Source organism: Xenopus laevis, chromosome 8S, assembly GCF_017654675.1.
Source record: "Xenopus laevis strain J_2021 chromosome 8S, Xenopus_laevis_v10.1, whole genome shotgun sequence".
Taxonomy (NCBI): Eukaryota; Metazoa; Chordata; class Amphibia; order Anura; family Pipidae; genus Xenopus; species Xenopus laevis.
In genome coordinates this window covers 97,707,046-97,728,882 of record NC_054386.1, presented here as the reverse complement: position 1 = coordinate 97,728,882, position 21,837 = coordinate 97,707,046, and the positions used below count along the sequence as shown (strand labels likewise).

The following is a 21,837-nucleotide window of genomic DNA, read 5'->3' as shown; positions in this document are numbered from 1 at the left end:
GAGTGTGACTGTGGGATAGCAGGTATAGTAGGAAGAGATGGTGTCTATAGTAACAGTGGGATAATAGTCTCTGGGAAGGGAGTGTGACTGTGGGATAGCAGGTATAGTAGGGAGAGATGGTGTCTATAGTAACAGTGGATAATAGTCTCTGGGAAGGGAGTGTGACTGTGGGATAGCAGGTATAGTAGGAAGAGATGGTGTCTATAGTAACAGTGGGATAATAGTCTCTGGGAAGGGAGTGTGACTGTGGGATAGCAGGTATAGTAGGGAGAGATGGTGTCTATAGTAACAGTGGATAATAGTCTCTGGGAAGGGAGTGTGACTGTGGGATAGCATAGCAGGTATAAACCAGGCTAAACCAGGAGTAGCCAGGGTCCCACAGTGATTGCACTCCACCAAGTGACTTTGAGTCAATGGCTGTTAGCAGGCTTTGGGCTGAACTCCTTAGAACGATCTGAAAGTAAGTATGCATGTACCCTTAATACTTCTCTGTCTCAGAATCATATAAAATACAGAGCTGGCCCTAAAGTGACAATATAGCAATGAGAATGTTGCAAATCTATGCATAGCGCTTGCTAAAATTGCACAACCTTGGGATGAGGGTGGCTATGGTCCCGTTCTCTTTATGTCCCATAATGAAAGTCATGTTGTATAGTTCATAGTAAAGCAGGAAGTGGAGGGATCCATGATGCTTCCATTGTCTCCTACACAAACCTTCCATATTTCTGATCTATCAAGACTTTCTCACTCTCCAGTACTTAGGATTTATATACAATCATATCTGTTCATTTATAATAACCTGTCTGTGGTTGGCTTGGATTTACTGACATTCTGGATTGACCCAAGAGATAATCGTGATAGGAATCCAAGGCAGAAAAACTTTTTGAAGGACATTTAAAGGAATGTTTTTGGAGAATGTTTTTTGTTTTTGGAGATATGACTCCCAGCATCTAACGTCTTCTCTGGGTGTTTATATCTAAGAGAGTACAGTCCAGTCTTTCTTATTTAAATCTAGTGCAAAAGAAAACTATTGTTTTTAAAAAAAAAAGCTCTTTCTTTGAAACAGATGCCTGCAGTTGGGTTCTTATGATGGTTTGTGCCCATTAAAACCTAAATGGAACACTCAGTTACTGGAAATTTGTTCACCAGCTCAGAAACCAGTTCTGCCTTAACACTTGCTACTTTTTTAAGGTCTAATGGAAAAACAAGACAAGAAAAAGAACTATAGACTATGAAGGACCAGGCATCATTGGACAACCCAAAGACTTAAAACATTCATTTTTCAAATTCATTGTGAATTGAGTTCAAAATCGAGATACACCTGGGATAACGGTATTGCTATGTGATACTATGGTCAATAGCTTGGTATAAAAACCCTTCCAAAAATACAAAAAAACAGCAATGAGATGCATCTAAAGTCTTTGATGTACGATTAGGAAGAGATGAATTCTTGTCGCATAATATGTGCAAACATTCTGCCAGACTATATAGAGGAATCTGTGGGAGAAAGAATGAATGTGGACTTGGAGTGTTGCTGGTTTCATGGTGTGCAGTAAAGTGGGTACTCTCTGCTTCACAGGGGTTGGTTATTAAAGGTTTGAAGACTAAGTTAGGCTGGGGAAGGTGAGGATGGTGCCTCTTATCCCATAGAGTTCTGTAAATTAGTCCCTGATGTAAATCCGTGTGCAGACAACATCATCAGCAGTCATGGTCTGAAAAAGATGAGACACTTGATAAGCAACTGGTCATTTCTGTAGATACAGAACCTGGCCGCCCAGAGTCAATGATAATGATATAGCCACAATAACTTACTGTAATTCATAAGGACATTAGAATAACCAAGATGTTTCTTGGCCATATGAAGGCACAAGGCTGCAGGCTGAGTTACACTGGGAACTCTGAGTATCACTCATGTATTATAAGGGATAATGTACCCCCTACTGTAAATGATAAGGATATTAGAAGTCACTGAGGGGTTGTTCTGTGACATATAAAGGCACAAGGCTGCAGGCTGAGTTATACAGGGAACTCTGAGTATCACTCATGTATTATAAGGGATAATGTACCCCCTACTGTAAATGATAAGGATATTAGAAGTCACTGAGGGGTTGTTCTGTGACCATATAAAGGCACAAGGCTGCAGGCTGAGTTATACAGGGAACTCTGAGTATCACTCATGAATTATAAGGGATAATGTACCCCCTACTGTAAATGATAAGGATATTAGAAGTCACTGAGGGCTTGTTCTGTGACCATATAAAGGCACAAGGCTGCAGGCTGAGTTATACAGGGAACTCTGAGTATCACTCATGTATCATAAGGGATAATGTACCCCCTACTGTAAATGATAAGGATATTAGAAGTCACTGAGGGGTTGTTCTGTGACCATATAAAGGCACAAGGCTGCAGGCTGAGTTATACAGGGAACTCTGAGTATCACTCATGTATTATAAGGGATAATGTACCCCCTACTGTAAATGATAAGGATATTAGAAGTCACTGAGGGCTTGTTCTGTGACCATATAAAGGCACAAGGCTGCAGGCTGAGTTATACAGGGAACTCTGAGTATCACTCATGTATCATAAGGGATAATGTACCCCCTACTGTAAATACTAAGGATAAAGTCACTGAGGGGTTCTGTGACCATATAAAGACACAAGCTGAGATTTGTCATGCTATTTATATCGTTTCAGGATTACATCCTTAAAGTTTATTTATTTATAAGACATAAGTGATGCCACAACTATAACATAATAATAAAAGTGCAGTTTGGTAGATGTTATATAAATGACTTACCAGGATAAGCTCTCCATCGTTGGTCAGTTCTCTGGTCCAGGCTGTCTTGGGTCCATCTCCTTTGAGAAGTCTTTGTTCACAAGCCATTTTGTTTTCACTCACCCATTTGGCCAGACTCTAGAAAGACAATTCAAAGTTCTGTTAGGAGACACCTACTATATAACAGAACCAGAGAGGTCAGATTGAGGCGGACCCTCTACTGTACATTAAATGCAGTAAAAGTTTCTTTAAACCTCAGTAAAGGAATTATGGGCAGGTAATAAAGTTATAGTGAACTAGGCATCCAAAGCCACTAGTTTAATAACACAGGTACAGCCAAAAAACTCAAGAGTCATAAATCTAAACTTGCAGATCGAAGAGATGGAACCAATTTTTCCTGAAGATAAATTCTTCAGGAAACCTCTGTAGTTCTTCTCTTTGGTTCTTCTTCTAGTTCAGGGATCCCCAACCTTTTGAACCTGTGAGCAACATTCAGAAGTAAAAGGAGTTGGGGAGCAACACCAGCATGAAAAATGTTCTTGGGGTGCCAAATAAGGGCTGTGATTGGCCATTTGGTAGCCCCTATGTGGATTGTCAACCTATATTGAGGCTCTGTTTGGCAGTACATCTGGTTTTTATACAACTAAAACTTGCCTCCAACATTGAGGCCACCAACATTGAGGCCACTGGGAGCAACATCCAAGGGGTTGGAGAGCAACATGTTGCTCACGAGCTACTGGTTGGGGATCACTGTTCTAGTTGAATACCTTGATACACTGATGAAGCCTAACAGGATTGCGATAGGATGTGTCCAAGTGGCTTTATTGTTTTATAATTGAAAGCTGTATCTGAGCTAATAAACCAGTGGTTTTAGTCACTTGGCTGCCCACAGAGACTAGAATAATTTGCATATTTCCACCCATAATTTCTTAAGTAAGGGGGGAAATATAAAATTTTTGGCCTTAAGGCAATGTGTGTTTCATGAGGCTTGTACATACCTTCTGTACTAAGAAGGCTTTCACTCTAACTACATAACAAACAGACTCTTCAGATAAGGATGCCCTATACCTCCACCACCATCCATCATGGATAGGAGACAACCATGTCCTCGTGGAAATACATTCCTAAGAAACTTTACACAGTCCATTTGTTCCTTTCTTCCCGATGTCTCTGACTTTCATTTGATTCCTACATGTAATGGTTGAAAGTGAATGAAGTGGGGGAGGGAGAGGGAGATACAATCAACAAAAAGACGTGATGCAGTCTAAAGGTTCAAGCAGTCTAAATGTTCACTGATGGATCTTCACTGATAAAGTACAAGAGAATTTTAAAAGTTTTCTAAAGGCTTCAGCTGACCACCAGGAATCGTTAAACCACTTGGAATTTCCAAAGTTTTTGTTTAGAAAAACTTTAAAACAAGAATGGTAGGACCACCCTCAGAATCCCACATTTTTCTAAGCAACCCACTTCCCAAGACAAACCATAGCATAGTAGATTTTCTTATTCAGGGCCTCAGCAGTGATATGGTCACCTTCAGCCGTGCTACCCATAGTCATACCTCCACTACACCTAAAAATATGGGGTTAACTCTTGCTCCCCTATATTCATGGTTACAAACCAGACAGTGTCAACCTCAGTAATTATAGGGCTCCATACTAAGTTAGCAGGCCCTTCCCTTGGGGCAGAGATCCCCAACAGTAGCTTGCAAGTAACATGTTGCTCCCCAACCCCTTGGATGTTGCTCCCTGTGGCCTCAAAGCAGGTGCTCATTTTTCGAATTCCAGGCTTGGAGGCAAGTTTTGGTTGTATAAAAACGAGGTGTACTGCTAAACAGAGCCTCAGTGTAGGTTGACAATCCACATAGGGGCTACCAAATGGCCAATCACAGCACTTATTTGACACCCCAAGAACATTTTTCATGCTAGTGTTGCTCCCCAACTCCTTTAACTTCTCGATGTTGCTCATAGGTTCAAAAGGTTGGGCATCCCTGCCCTAGGGGGGTTAGAATTACTAGCTTACTGGTCACCTGGACAACCCTGTGCTGGTGGACTCTGCCAAAAAATATTGGGGAACCATACTGAAATAGTGAACAGTAACGCCCCTAATCTGCCTTGACCACACCCCAGGATTCACATGAGTATATCAGAAGTGACCTCATGTTTCCAGCATTACAGGAACTCTGATAAGCCCGGTAAGACTTGTGCAAATGCAGCAAATTGCCTGTTTTGCTCTTGGTCATGCTTGGAGAAGCTAATCAGAGGCTTTTGTGCCAGGTGGCTCTGTGCCATGTGCAGGAAATATTTCATGCTTATTAAATAGTGATGATTCCCCTTTCAAATAGGCCAATGAGATGTTTTTGGCCAGTGAGTATGAGTGCACCAGACAGGAGGCTTTGTTTTATAATATATTGACTGCCAAAGGCTGTTGATGGATCTGGGACCCCAGGAAGGCACTGAGCATTATGCAATGGTCCCTGGTACTTTAAGGATTAAGCCTACATCTCACACTGTAATGAACAGCTTAACCAGCGTTAATGAGGGAGGCTTGGCGTCTGAACTGACAGTTTATGGATGGGCACAGCCGTGTGTCGGTGCTGAATTTCATTGTGGTGAAGTGTCCTCATAACCTCATTTTACCCAAGAGCAAACTGCCGCAGAGCATATGGCTCACGGGGGAACTGGACTTTTTTCTCCAAAATTGTACAGCTATTTGAATTGTTTAAGGATCAATAACCCTTCTTTTTTTACTTTCTCTAAGCTCCCTCATGATGTGCTTGTCTTGGCTTTAATAAGAGATTAACGAGTCAGCTTTCAGTTTTAGTCATGCAGAAGACTCCATAGTTCACTGGCTGTCTGGCCAGAACCTTATGTCCTTTCACTGTAGAGTGATAAACTCCTAAGGTCAAGTAAGAACTAATGGTGATTCCCATGGTCTGCAGTTGATAGGTATTCTAGAGCTTTTTGGTGCCCATGCAAAAGTAATTTTATGAGGGTAAGATGTCACTTTGGCCTGAAGGCTTCTGAACAGTGGAGCTTGGAGGACAATTGGAATCTTGCACCTTCCTATCTCCTCTGTGTCAATCAAACACAGCTATTTACATTCATTAGTCAAACACAAAGCATGTTGACTTACCAGGATGGGAGAGTGTGGGTGTAAATGCTCCTATTGTCTATAGGGATGTAAATATCTCACTATCTGTAAGAGTCATAGCACACAGGGCTCATCTCAGGCAGTTTGGTTCATTTTTTTCCTTAGTTAAAGTTACACTGAATCAAGGCCGCCATCAGGGGGGCACAGCGGGTACAGCTGTAACGGGTCCAATGGTTTTTGAAGCGTAAAACGGGGCCCAGTGGAGCTACACTTCCTGGATTTGCCAGGCCCCCTTTAAGTCACGAAGAATTGAAAGTCACCGAAAGCCGCCACCATATGGACCCGAAAGCTGTCGAAAAGACCCGAAGCCACCGAAAAGATCCGAAGCCGCCGGAAGGACCCGAAAGCCACCAAAAGGACCTGAAAGCAGCAGAAGGGATCCGAAAGAGGAGAAGGAGCCAAATGTAGCCAAACAAGAGTAGAATGAACCACTGAACACCAATGGTATTTTTTTTTAAACCCCTAACCACCAATGTTTTTATGTAACTTTTATAGGGGACCCTGGCCACCAATGTTTTTTTTCAACTTCTGGTCACCAAATGTTTTTTGTTTTCTTTAATGTAAGGGGTGCCCTTGCGACTTTTTTTAACTTGTGGGAGGGGGTCTGACTACCAATGGTATTTAACTTATGAAGGGCCCTAGCCACCAATGTTTTTTTTACTGTGTGGTGGGGGGTGGACCTGTGGGGTGGGGAGGGTGGGGCTTGCGGTGGGCGCAGCCCAGGGGGCCCAGGAAACTTTGTCATATGGGGCCCTGCAATTTCTCTTGGTGGCCCTGGGTTCATGTATCGAAGGAGTTTCCTCATCAGCACCTCTGAAACCTACAACTTTAGTTTCCTTCACTTTACTTTACTTTTTTGGGTGGGGAAAGGGGCTAGTGTTGGCTATGGTTTTCAAAGGCATGAGCGAACTGTTATAGACTTGGCCTTTTTTTGGGGGTAGGGGAGAAAGCCATAAAGGACAGAGGAGGGAGTTTGATGATTGGTTGTCCTCTGAAGGGTGGGTTTGGGAAGAAAATGGCAGTGGTGGTGGTTATATTGTTGTTTAAATGTGAGTGGCCTGACCCAAGGACTTTGCTCATCTATTTTTTTACTCGTTTGATTGAGGTGTGTATATAGAAATATTACTCCCTTGGTGCCTGGTTTGCTCACTACTCTACTAAATTGGCCTACAATCTCATACTGTTTGGAAGACAAAGATCTACGGTTGGCCTACTAGAGCATCAGAAGAGCTCCCAGTGGGCCCCAGCCTTGGACAATTACCATCCTTATTTTTACCAAAGGCCTAAATAAAATCATATACCAATTGGCATAATCTAATACATAGCTGTGAGGGTGGGGATAGGATTTCAGCATCTCTGGTGGGCCCTATAAGACCTAGTACAAAACTTCAAGGATCCATTGAATATATTTGATTAGCCAGTCAGTTCCTCTACCTTGCAAGGGCGCCCATCCACAGTCTGTTCATCAAACTCCTCCCCAATTTTGAAGTTGATCTCAGTGGTCCGAACTGTTGTTGAGGTTTTTATGTAGAACATCTCTCCTTCCTGCTTTATCTCTACGGCTGGTTTAGACGCCGCAGCCACGGCGATCTTCCTCAGCATCACATTCACTCCTAGGAGACATTGGAGAAGTTAGGACTGAAATGGAGACAATACAGATAATGAGCAGGTGCCTTTGTAGTTAATTAGTTCCTGTGCTACAAATGTAGTTGACCCGGATACCCCTGGAACTATAGCAGGGTGACTGTTACCCCAATGTTTCTATATATCTGTAACCTTGTTATGGGCTAAGGGGGCCCAGTCTGAAGGCCAGTTAGGGGGAGATTTGGGGTGAGTGCTTATTTGTACCCTGGGTACCCCTGGAACTATAGCAGGGTGACTGTTACCCCAATGTTTCTATATATCTGTAACCTTGTTATGAGCTAAGGGGGCCCAGTCTGAAGGTCAGTTAGGGGGAGATTTGGGGTGAGTGTTTATTTGTGCCCTGGGTACCCCTGGAACTATAGCAGGGTGACACCCCAATGTTTCTATATATCTGTAACCTTGTTATGAGCTAAGGGGGCCCAGTCTGAAGGCCAGTTAGGGGGAGATTTGGGGTGAGTGTTTATTTGTACCCTGGGTACCCCTGGAACTATAGCAGGGTGACACCCCAATGTTTATATACTGTATATCTGTAACCTTGTTATGATCTAAGGGGGCCCAGCCTGAAGGCCAGTTAGGGGGAGATTTGGGGTGAGTGCTTATTTGTACCCTGGGTACCCCTGGAACTATAGCAGGGTGACTGTTACCCCAATGTTTCTATATATCTGTAATCTTGTTATGAGCTAATGAAAACAATACATTTTCAAATATCCAACCTGACTTTATGTTAGACAAAAAAGGGGGCCTGATCCCGAAAAGTCAAAAGACTGTTAAGCAAATCAAAATAGATGTAAAATCTGCATAAGTTGGTGGAATAATCAGCTTGTAGAAAAAACAAGACAGATGTTCTGGGGCCATTTTTCCTCAGATCTGTCAGCAGAACAACAGAGGACACCCATCGCCTGAGACAAACACAACCAACCCACACCTGCTTTTGACTTTCCAGGTTACTGCCTTATTGTCAAAGTGGTGAAAGAATAACATCTTCTTGTATATAAATATTATGTTATTTGCAATATGAAAGCACATAAGGCTTAATATCACTGATGTAACAATTAGACAATTATTGGCATTGGGTTAGGGGTGACCCACAACATGCCACACATTGCAGCCATCATATCCTGGCACTTTTAGAATCCTGACCCCTAGATATACTATAACTATACTCTATAAATAAGAAAACATGTGTGTCCCTTCCCAGAGAAGACTGAACTCATTGCACATCGAGTGATCTCATAAGCTAATAAAGCGCAGACATTTGCCTTGTGAGGTGTTTGCCCGAAAGCAGAATAGACAGACATGTGATTACCAGGAGGCAACAAGAGAGGTCACGTCTGCATTGCAGACAGACATGATACAGCCTGATACGAGGGGGGAGAAAACTGTCATATTCCTTATATAAAACTTATCTTGTCTGTAATGAATAAAGGCCTTGTTTTATATCTGGCAAGGAACTGACAGCTGGCAAGCGCTGTTAACCCATTACTCTCCACAGCTTCAAACAATCTGATCCTTTCCCTCTGATACTCAGGTTTCCCCTCCAGCCTTGTGCCTTTATATGGTCACAGAACAACCCCTCAGTGACTTCTAATATCCTTATCATTTACAGTAGGGGGTACATTATCCCTTATAATACATGAATGATACTCAGAGTTCCCTGTATAACTCAGCCTGCAGCCTTGTGCCTTTATATGGTCACAGAACAACCCCTCAGTGACTTCTAATATCCTTATCATTTACAGTAGGGGGTACATTATCCCTTATAATACATGAGTGATACTCAGAGTTCCCTGTATAACTCAGCCTGCAGCCTTGTGCCTTTATATGGTCACAGAACAACCCCTCAGTGACTTCTAATATCCTTATCATTTACAGTAGGGGGTACATTATCCCTTATAATACATGAGTGATACTCAGAGTTCCCTGTATAACTCAGCCTGCAGCCTTGTGCCTTTATATGGTCACAGAACAGCCCCTCAGTGACTTCTAATATCCTTATCATTTACAGTAGGGGGTACATTATCCCTTATAATACATGAGTGATACTCAGAGTTCCCTGTATAACTCAGCCTGCAGCCTTGTGCCTTTATATGGTCACAGAACAACCCCTCAGTGACTTCTAATATCCTTATTATTTACAGTAGGGGGTACATTATCCCTTATAATACATGAGTGATACTCAGAGTTCCCTGTATAACTCAGCCTGCAGCCTTGTGTCTTTATATGGTCACAGAACAACCCCTCAGTGACTTCTAATATCCTTATCATTTACAGTAGGGGGTACATTATCCCTTATAATTGGAGATTGTACCTATGATGTACCTGCTGTTGTAAAATATAAGATGAGATGTTACCAAGGCTCTATAACTATATAACTGTACAATCCTGCAGTCTCTGCTTTGATCCTCTTCTCCCCCTAATAAATTCAGTCCCAGGCTAATAAAATATGTGACCATAAAGCCAGGAACAATTTACACCAGTGTGGAACAATAGAGCCGCCACTAAACCATTCAAGGGTTGTTTGTGCCTGTGAATTGGTGTGACCAGCTCAGCTGTAATAGAGAGATTGGGGCAGGCGTCAGCACTTTGTTATAAATCCAGGCTAACAGCCCAATATAAAGGGGTTACACTAAGGGTGAAGAGAATCAGAAAGGTTTATTAAAGACATAACAATAGACAGGGATCAGGTAAACAGTGGTGTTAGTTATATGGCAGGAAGATGAACCCCAAAGGCAACAGAATAAATGCCTCCTCTTCCAGGGATAATAGACATTATTTAGGAGTAAGGTTCTCCAGTGTAGAGACATTTACACATGAAGGGCACAGCCTATAGCTTGGAGGTGTTCATGCTATACACAGTATATACAGGTTTGGGATCTGTTATCCAGAATGCTCGTGACCTGGCGCTTTCCGTAATTTGGATCTTCATACCTTAAGTCTACTAGAAAATCATGTAAACATGAAATAACCCCAATAGGCTGGTTTTGCCTCCAATAAGGATTAATTATATCTTAGTTGGGATCAAGTACAAGTTACTGTTTTATTATTACACAGAAAAAGAAAATCAGATTAAAAAAATCTGGATTATTTGGATAAAATAAGTCTATGGGAGACGGCCTTTGCATAATGCTGAGCTTTGTGGATAATGGGTTTCCGGATAATGGATCCCATACCGGTTTATATACTGTATATATCAGGGGCGGAACTAGGGGTCGGCAGAAGAGGCACCTGCCTAGGGCACAATAATAGGGTGTCTCTGGGCAGGTACCTCTTAAATTGTCTTATGCCTACCCCTAGTTTGTGTTCACTCCCCTCTTTCGTTCTCCCCTCCATCGCTCTTCCACCGCTCCCCTCTATCATTCTCCCTGTCCTGCCGTCTGCTAGGCCCGCGTGCACATACCCCCCATCATTTTGGAAATAGAAAAAGGGACTGAAAGATTTTGCGGTGGCAGATTTATTTTACCACGCCCATTTTTGTGTGTGGCCACGCCCCTAATTTACAAAATTTGGCAGGTTATGAAAGTTTTGAACACACATCTGTGGTTTTAATGTGTTATTACAGTTTTGCTAATGAAGGTGTATTGCCCTTTAAGATGAAAGTCACAGTTTCCCCAAGAGACCTGCTTATCTTCAATTGTTACAATTGTTTCTTGGCTTATCTTAAATTGTTATAAAAGTGCACCTGCCACCTATTCTGGGCTCCAAAAGCCAATTTATTTAGAAACGTCATGTCACGGTGGGACAGGATAATCGTATATGTTTCTGCTACAGAATGCAGTTATGGGAAGTGGAAGAAATCCCATAATATCAGGCTGGGTCTGCTGGAACCAGTTGGCAGCTCTACCCTGGGCCGGAGCCAGAATTCTGCCGGCGATTGGCCTCTCCGATCTGTTCTGAACCAATGGAGGGAAACTCGATGCACCTGCACCTGTTGGGTTGGGTCTCTGCTGAAGGCTGATGGATTTCTCCCCGTAACCCTGTCGCTGCTGCTTTTGCAGGGTACAGGGCCCCATTTGGCAGGGGCTACAGGGAGATGATAATCCTCAGGATTTAGGAGACAAGAGACATTTGTGTTACTTTTAAATGGTAAGATCACATTTCTAGTCAATGCATTGCCCTCAATGTAGGGAACTGTGCAGTGCAGATTATGGGGCTGCCTTGTAACTGAGCAATGGCTCCCTCTCTACTGCTCTTCATCTTCCTCCTTTACTCCATTCCTGTTGCACTTTTCATGCTCCAGTCCCCTTTCCATTTCACTAAAGCTCTCCCTTCTACTTATCTCTTCCACTCTCCCTGTATTGTTACTTTCCATCCCCTTAACTCCACTCCTCTTACTTCTCCTTATCCCCTTCTGCCGTGTGGTCTGGGAATTCTGTCCCATTCCCATCCTATGACTTTTGTTACACTGCATTGGCTGGGGGCTGGGGGCTAAGCCTCCCTGATTTAACACCAATGAATCTCCTACAAATACCGGGCAGAGATATTATACATGGAATTGGCACTGTATTTATCCTGCTGTGTGTTCTGGGGTATTATATATGGAATTGGTCCTGTATTTATCCTGCTGTGTGTTCTGGGGTATTATACATGGAATTGGCACTGTATTTATCTGCTGTGTGTTCTGGGGTATTATACATGGAATTGGCACTGTATTTATCTGCTGTGGGTTCTGGGTATTATACATGGAATTGACACTGTATTTATGTGCTGTGTGTTCTGGGGTATTATACATGGAATTGGTCCTGTATTTATCTGCTGTGTGTTCTGGGGTATTATACATGGAATTGGCACTGTATTTATCTGCTGTGTGTTCTGGGGTATTATACATGGAATTGGCCCTGTATTTATCTGCTGTGTGTTCTGGGGTATTATACATGGAATTGGCCCTGTATTTATCTGCTGTGTGTTCTGGGGTATTATACATGGAATTGGCCCTGTATTTATCTGCTGTGTGTTCTGGGGTATTATACATGGAATTGGCACTGTATTTATCTGCTGTGTGTTCTGGGGTATTATACATGGAATTGGCCCTGTATTTATCCTGCTGTGTGTTCTGGGGTATTATACATGGAATTGACACTGTATTTATCTGCTGTGTGTTCTGGGGTATTATACATGGAATTGGCACTGTATTTATCTGCTGTGTGTTCTGGGGTATTATACATGGAATTGGCACTGTATTTATCTGCTGTGTGTTCTGGGGTATTATACATGGAATTGGCCCTGTATTTATCCTGCTGTGTGTTCTGGGGTATTATACATGGAACTGGCACTGTATTTATCTGCTGTGTGTTCTGGGGTATTATACATGGAATTGGCACTGTATTTATCCTGCTGTGTGTTCTGGGGTATTATACATGGAATTGGCACTGTATTTATCTGCTGTGTGTTCTGGGGTATTATACATGGAATTGGCACTATATTTATCCTGCCATGTGTTCTGGGGTATTATACATGGAATTGGCCCTGTATTTATCTGCTGTGTGTTCTGGGGTATTATACATGGAACTGGTACTGTATTTATCTGCTGTGTGTTCTGGGGTATTATACATGGAATTGGTCCTGTATTTATCTGCTGTGTGTTCTGGGGTATTATACATGGAATTGGCACTGTATTTATCTGCTGTGTGTTCTGGGTATTATACATGGAATTGGCACTGTATTTATCTGCTGTGTGTTCTGGGGTATTATACATGGAATTGGCACTATATTTATCCTGCTGTGTGTTCTGGGGTATTATACATGGAATTGGCCCTGTATTTATCCTGCTGTGTGTTCTGGGGTATTATACATGGAATTGGCACTGTATTTATCTGCTGTGTGTTCTGGGGTATTATACATGGAATTGGCCCTGTATTTATCCTGCTGTGTGTTCTGGGGTATTATACATGGAATTGACACTGTATTTATCTGCTGTGTGTTCTGGGGTATTATACATGGAATTGGCACTGTATTTATCTGCTGTGTGTTCTGGGTATTATACATGGAATTGACACTGTATTTATCCTGCTGTGTGTTCTGGGGTATTATACATGGAACTGGCACTGTATTTATCTGCTGTGTGTTCTGGGGTATTATACATGGAATTGGCACTGTATTTATCCTGCTGTGTGTTCTGGGGTATTATACATGGAATTGGCACTGTATTTATCTGCTGTGTGTTCTGGGGTATTATACATGGAATTGGCACTATATTTATCCTGCCATGTGTTCTGGGGTATTATACATGGAATTGGCCCTGTATTTATCTGCTGTGTGTTCTGGGGTATTATACATGGAACTGGTACTGTATTTATCTGCTGTGTGTTCTGGGGTATTATACATGGAATTGGCACTATATTTATCCTGCCATGTGTTCTGGGGTATTATACATGGAATTGGCCCTGTATTTATCCTGCTGTGTGTTCTGGGGTATTATACATGGAATTGACACTGTATTTATCTGCTGTGTGTTCTGGGGTATTATACATGGAATTGGCACTGTATTTATCTGCTGTGTGTTCTGGGGTATTATACATGGAATTGGCACTGTATTTATCTGCTGTGTGTTCTGGGGTATTATACATGGAATTGGCCCTGTATTTATCCTGCTGTGTGTTCTGGGGTATTATACATGGAACTGGCACTGTATTTATCTGCTGTGTGTTCTGGGGTATTATACATGGAATTGGCACTGTATTTATCCTGCTGTGTGTTCTGGGGTATTATACATGGAATTGGCACTGTATTTATCTGCTGTGTGTTCTGGGGTATTATACATGGAATTGGCACTATATTTATCCTGCCATGTGTTCTGGGGTATTATACATGGAATTGGCCCTGTATTTATCTGCTGTGTGTTCGGGGTATTATACATGGAACTGGTACTGTATTTATCTGCTGTGTGTTCTGGGGTATATACATGGAATTGGTCCTGTATTTATCTGCTGTGTGTTCTGGGGTATTATACATGGAATTGGCACTGTATTTATCTGCTGTGTGTTCTGGGTATTATACATGGAATTGGCACTGTATTTATCTGCTGTGTGTTCTGGGGTATTATACATGGAATTGGCACTGTATTTATCTGCTGTGTGTTCTGGGGTATTATACATGGAATTGGCACTATATTTATCCTGCTGTGTGTTCTGGGGTATTATACATGGAATTGGCCCTGTATTTATCCTGCTGTGTGTTCTGGGGTATTATACATGGAATTGGCACTGTATTTATCTGCTGTGTGTTCTGGGGTATTATACATGGAATTGGCCCTGTATTTATCCTGCTGTGTGTTCTGGGGTATTATACATGGAATTGACACTGTATTTATCTGCTGTGTGTTCTGGGGTATTATACATGGAATTGGCACTGTATTTATCTGCTGTGTGTTCTGGGTATTATACATGGAATTGACACTGTATTTATCCTGCTGTGTGTTCTGGGGTATTATACATGGAACTGGCACTGTATTTATCTGCTGTGTGTTCTGGGGTATTATACATGGAATTGGCACTGTATTTATCCTGCTGTGTGTTCTGGGGTATTATACATGGAATTGGCACTGTATTTATCTGCTGTGTGTTCTGGGGTATTATACATGGAATTGGCACTATATTTATCCTGCCATGTGTTCTGGGGTATTATACATGGAATTGGCCCTGTATTTATCTGCTGTGTGTTCTGGGGTATTATACATGGAACTGGTACTGTATTTATCTGCTGTGTGTTCTGGGGTATTATACATGGAATTGGCACTATATTTATCCTGCCATGTGTTCTGGGGTATTATACATGGAATTGGCCCTGTATTTATCCTGCTGTGTGTTCTGGAGTATTATACATGGAATTGGCACTGTATTTATCTGCTGTGTGTTCTGGGGTATTATACATGGAATTGGCACTGTATTTATCTGCTGTGTGTTCTGGGGTATTATACATGGAATTGGCACTATATTTATCCTGCCATGTGTTCTGGGGTATTATACATGGAATTGGCACTGTATTTATCTGCTGTGTGTTCTGGGGTATTATACATGGAATTGGCCCTGTATTTATCCTGCTGTGTGTTCTGGAGTATTATACATGGAAACGACACTGTATTTATCCTGATGGGTGTCCTGGCTTATTATACATGGAATTGCTATTCCTGGGCAATCAAAGCAAACGTACAAAGTTGGTTGGGCAGAAAGATAATAGTTTCAATCCATTTTCCTATTTAAATGCAATCTGTAGGTTTGAGCTGCTCATGCAAATAACCTGTGACTGCAGTTTCCTATTGTCTCTTTGCTTTTCTTGGGAAAGATCTGAGTAGAAACATAAACATTTGTGTTGGGTTTCCTAGCATTATAGCTTATCAACACTGGTAATGATGACCTAGAAAGCGGACCTCCTACTAAATTACTTTTCATATGTGTTTGGGATGGTCTTTCCTGGATTTAGTTTGATTGAGCTGGGAGTGCAAGGCCAACTCATAGAATAGGAAATGGAATATGACAACAGAGCACAACACTGAAAGTTGTGTATTAAATGAGATGTCACCATCTCTGAGGGTCAATTAAAGACACACTGGACATCAACCCTAGGATACAGCACCTGAAGCAACATATGGTTACAAAATGCTATTAAGAATGTTTTAGCAGAGACCAACATGACAATGAATATCCACATTTTGGAGACGCACCGACACAATAAACTTGTGTACCCTAAAAATTCAGTTTTGCTATAGCCATTCATCAGACCATTGGCTCAAGAATGGGTCTTGGGTTGCCACTATAACTTGGCCTATGAGTAAGTTCCCCAACAGACAAAAAACGCTTCAGGCCATGTCCTAATATGTCTTATTCTTTTACTTGCTGCTTTATTTTTTGGAGGAACTCACACTTTTGGTTTTGCCACTATAACATGGTTCCCATTCTTGATATTGAGGGGCAGCCTGGAGAAAATCACCAATAGTTGGTATTCACCCTATGATGTTGACACTAGTTTTAATCCAACAGACATTTGGGGGGTTAGTTATCAAAATCCGAATTTTTTCTGATTTTTTAAATAAAAAAATTATTCTTATTTACTATTAAAAAAGCTTGACTTAATCGGCTCGGGTAAAAACCAATAAAACTGAGCAAAAACCCAAATTGTACAGTTTTGATTTTCCTAATCACTCGATTTATTCCGACTTTTTCCTGAAAAGCCAGAATTTTTGCCCGAAAAGGTCAGATATTTTGGCTAATTCCATCGCAGACCACAGACCACACAAAATAGGAAAGGGTCCTTTGCCATTGACTTATATACAACCTAGGCAGGTCTGAAATTCAGCCTTTTTGCTGCATCAGGCTTTAATAAATCAGTATTTTTTTTAAAATTTGAGTTTAAAAAAAAAAAAATGAAAAATTTGAGGTTTAAAAACAAACCCGAAAAATTTGAGTTTTTCCACAAAAAGCCCAACCGGAGTTTAGTAAATAACCCCCATAGTATCAAATTCTGATCATCACTCATACAGCCAAATTTGGGGTCTTATTCACACAGACATATACCCCACTATATGTACTACAGTCCCCTTCTGCCTCATTTTATATACACCCTGTCCCAGCCTATAACATTTTTACAATGGTTTAGCATTTCGAAGGTTATGATGAAATAAAACAGTAACCAATCAGCAAGTAGCATTTACTGGTCCTGAAGATCTGATTGATCGATATGAATTACTAGCCCTGTAATATTTATTATAATACAGATATGGGACCCGTTATCCGGAAACCTGTTACTTAATTTTATCCAAATATTCCTTTTTCTGTGTAATAATAAAACAGTAGCTTGTACTTGATCCCAACTAAGATATAATTAATCCTTATTGGAAGCAAAACCAGCCTATTGGCTTTATTTAATGTTTATATGATTCTCTAGAAGACTTAAGTTATGAAGATCCAAATTACAGAAAGACTGGTTATCTGTAAAACCCCAGGTCCAGAGCATTCTGAATAACAGGTCCCATACCTGTACCCCTCCACACAAAGTACCCCACAGAGAATATCTGCAATATTACGTGTGCTGTGCAGAATAGTTGTTGAAGTTTGGGGGGATTTAGGTTCCCCCAGGTTATGGATTTTATCAATCAGTGACCCACATGAATGACTGGTAACAAGTTGTTACATAGAGTTCTATAGAATCTTAAAGAAAGTAACAGTAACACAGAAAAAACCATTGGGGCAAGTACCTCCAATCTGCACATTTTAGAACCAACACCCAAACCATGTGCAGTCTAACATTTCTGAACCGTAACTCCCAGCAGTCTCAGTCAGCCGGAATCAACACCAAAAAGTAAGAAGTTATGGGCATTTTTTATTTCCTTGCTGGCAGCAGAGGATGCTGGGAATTGTAGTTCAATTTGTACATTTCAAACCCTGGTTCCTATGTCGGACTGTCTCTTATAATAAGGAATACGTGTTCGTGCAATGTGACACTGCTTCCTATATTTGTAGGCCCAGCAGGGAGTGCCAGTTGGGGAGGGTGCTGATAGATTACTATCATATCTATGTAGTGCGCTTAGTCTGCTAATTTGGGCCACCCTCAGCATTACCATATTGCTCCCAGAGGGGAGGGAGATACAAGTAGGGCTGCCACCTTTTCTGTTAAAAAATCCCGGCCTTCCTATATATTTATCTTTATTCCCTATTAATAACATTGGGATCACTGACCTTCCTATATATTTATCTTTATTCCCTATTAATAACATTGGGATCACTGACCTTCCTATATATTTATCTTTATTCCCTATTAATAACATTGGGATCACTGACCTTCCTATATATTTATCTTTATTCCCTATTAATAACATTGGGATCACTGACCTTCCTATATATTTATCTTTATTCCCTATTAATAACATTGGGATCACTGACCTTCCTATATATTTATCTTTATTCCCTATTAATAACATTGGGATCACTGACCTTCCTATATATTTATCTTTATTCCCTATTAATAACATTGGGATCACTGACCTTCCTATATATTTATCTTTATTCCCTATTAATAACATTGGGATCACTGACCTTCCTATATATTTATCTTTATTCCCTATTAATAACATTGGGATCACTGGCCTTCCTATATATTTATCTTTATTCCCTATTAATAACATTGGGATCATATCACTGACCTTCCTATATATTTATCTTTATTCCCTATTAATAACATTGGGATCAGCCATTATTTTTACCGGCCAGGTCAGTAAAATATCGGCCAGGTGGCAACCCTAGACACAAGGCAATCACCCCTTTCATGCCTATGGAAAAATGAATATGATATAATTCTGTTCCAATCTGTGTATTAGTGGCACACGTTGGTATATTGGGTACAGGGCATCGGATTGCCAAGAGCCAGATGCTGCCCAACAAGAGTTATTTTTATGGTGCCGCCCTAATAAAATGTACTGTGAAAGCTCTGATATGTGTATATTAGTAAAGTGTGAGGAGGGTCTCCTAGTTGATCATTATCAGCAGATACTGTAGGTGGTCCTATGTCTCAGTATTAGCAGATAAGTTGTAGGTGGTCGTACTCAGCAGGTAGGAGGGAGGTTCCCATATGTCTCATTATGATAATAAGATTGGAAGTAGTTACCCTTGTGTATAAGTTTTGGTGCCCTGGTGCCCAGAGGGGTGAGACTTAGATGTTTGCAGGTACATGTTCTTGGTTGTAAGTGATGAAGAAGATAGAGGTCATTAAAGACATAATTATCCCTGTGTCTGTGTATTTCAAGGGGTATGTGGGGGTCATTTATAAAGTTCGTGCAGCGCATATTTATTCGCAAGTGGTTGTATTGCCCATGTCTTTTCCTGAACGCCAATATATTGTATAATACAATGCTGTGCCCGTCTTTCTAGTTTTTGCGAATTCGCATCGAGAATACATTTTCATAAATGAGACGGGCATTTGCGTGAGTGCGCCCACTGTGCGAAAATAGCATTGACACTAACCTAAATTGGCGAACTGTTTTGCGAATAATTTCTTTGCCACCAAAGTTGTGGCGTAATTCAAACACAGAGTGTGCACATAATATTCGCAATTTCGCAGAGTGAAAAAAAAACCGCGCAATTCTGTTTTCCGCTTTATAAATATAACCATGTGTAGGGCAAATATATTCACTGTGTGAACCAATCTGCCCTGCGCGAAGTTTATAAATGAGCCCCAGTGACTTTAGGGGTGCACATAGTCAGCACTCTCCTGCTCATGGACTATGAACACAATCACTTTTATAAGAGGTTGGTGCCCGGAGCTCTGCGTTTAGAAGTGCGGGAGCTTAAGGATACAAAGTCAAGTTGGCTGGAAAGAGAGTGGTAGATACAGAGAAAAGCCCTTAAGCAGAGGTGGTGGGTTTTGGATACATGAATACAGTAAAAAGTGCAGATATAATGCAATATCAGAAAAAAAGAGACTCAATGAACCAGCTGGTTCTTATCGACCATCATGTCCTGTGCTGAAGTCACGACAAATGAAGCCAAGATGGAACTAAAGTTACTGCACAAATAATCCCATGGCACCCAGCCTATACCCTGCCCATAAAGATGCCCACCCAGCGAATACCAGACTCACCCAAAGCCTTCAGCATCTCCTCAAAGTTCTCTGACTGCTTCATTTTCCAGTGTCCAGAGAAGTTGGGCATCTTGGCTCAGAGTCAGGGGGCCACGGGGCTAGTCAAGGGGGTCCGGCTGGTAAATTGCTCCCTCTGTAGCACAGCACTAGTTTCCTGCAATGTGCAAGTCTTATCCAGGCGTGAGCTATAAATGTGTGTGTATCAGTTCCCTCCCTAAGCACCGTGTGTGTGTGTCTTGCCTCTCAGGTTGGACTAATGCAGCTCTCTGCTGCTCTCGCTCTCTCTCTATATATATATATACCTCCCCCTCCTCTCTTTCTCTCTGCCTCCTGTTGTAATACAGCACCCCCCCCCCTGCTGCCCTGGGGAGGGGTCTCAACACAAAACCCTTCTCTGCAGTCCCACCTGTTGATCAATCCAACAATTTTGCATTTTGTGCATTTTGAATCACTCGTTTCACGCAGAATGTGCAAAAAAATTTATAATATTGTGTCATTAATGTTACACCTGATGTTAATGGCATATTCCATGAATAGGAAGTGAAAGGTACAAAGGAAATATTTTTTCCAGCTTGCTACAAAAATGCACAGAGCTCATTGGTACAAAAATGCACATGGCTCATTGGTACAAAAATGCACAAGGCTCATTGGTACAAAAATGCACAGAGCTCATTGGTACAAAAATGCACAAGGCTCATTGGTACAAAAATGCACAAGGCTCATTGGTACAAAAATGCACAAGGCTCATTGGTACAAAAATGCACAAGGCTCATTGGTACAAAAATGCACAGAGCTCATTGGTACAAAAATGCACAAGGCTCATTGGTACAAAAATGCACATGGCTCATTGGTACAAAAATGCACAAGGCTCATTGTACAAAAATGCACAAGGCTCATTGGTACAAAAAATGCACAAGGCTCATTGGTACAAAAATGCACAAGGGCTCATTGGTACAAAAATGCACAAGGCTCATTGTACAAAAAATGCACCGAGCTCATTTGGTACAAAAATGCATCATTGGTAGCACACCTGGTACACAAATATGCATCATTGGCACTAAAAATTGCACAAGGCTCACAAAAATGACTCATTGGAGCAAAAATGCAAAAATGCACAAGGCTTGGTACAAAAATGCACCAAGGCTCATTGGTACAAAAATGCACAAGGCTACAATTGGTAGCAATTGCACCAAGGCTTCATTGGTAACAAAAAGCACAAGGCATTGTACAAAATGCACAAGGCTCATTGGTACAAAAATGCACAAGGCTCATTGGTACAAAAATGCACAGAGCTCATTGGTACAAAAATGCACAGAGCAGAATACTTGAATATCGGTTGATCGACCCAGGCTGAAAATTTTATTGGGTGCCTTCAGAGGCACCCGACCATCGACCACAGTTAAGGTGGCCATAGACTTACCTATAATATAATAGGAAACTAATTTTTATACAACATTCGATGCGTGTATGGTGGAAGAAGAGCGAACTGATATTGGCAGAAAAATTGGATATCGGTCGTCTCATCGATCAGGCTTTATTAGAAGCCTCTCTCAAATCTTTCCTAAGCAGAAGAACATCAGAGCAGCCTCTTTCTTTCTCCTGACAACTTCCTTGACTACTTGCTGGTCAGACTGGTGGGAAACTGACCAGCAGGTGGCGCTGTTGTAACAAAATTCATTCATATTAACAGTACATGTATCCTT

At 41.4% G+C, this 21,837-nt stretch overlaps 1 protein-coding gene across 1 annotated transcript; it reads right to left on the bottom strand.

The window, feature by feature from the left end:
- Positions 1 to 245: 245 nt before the first annotated feature.
- On the bottom strand, positions 246 to 20,410 carry crabp2.S (cellular retinoic acid binding protein 2 S homeolog). The gene is made up of 4 exons (XM_018233491.2): positions 20,135 to 20,410; positions 7,361 to 7,539; positions 2,798 to 2,914; positions 246 to 1,712 (listed from the first exon to the last, which is right to left on the bottom strand). The coding sequence occupies exons 1-4, from the start codon at positions 20,202 to 20,204 to the stop codon at positions 1,662 to 1,664; spliced, it is 417 nt and encodes a 138-aa protein (XP_018088980.1). The 5' UTR covers positions 20,205 to 20,410; the 3' UTR covers positions 246 to 1,661.
- Positions 20,411 to 21,837: the final 1,427 nt, after the last annotated feature.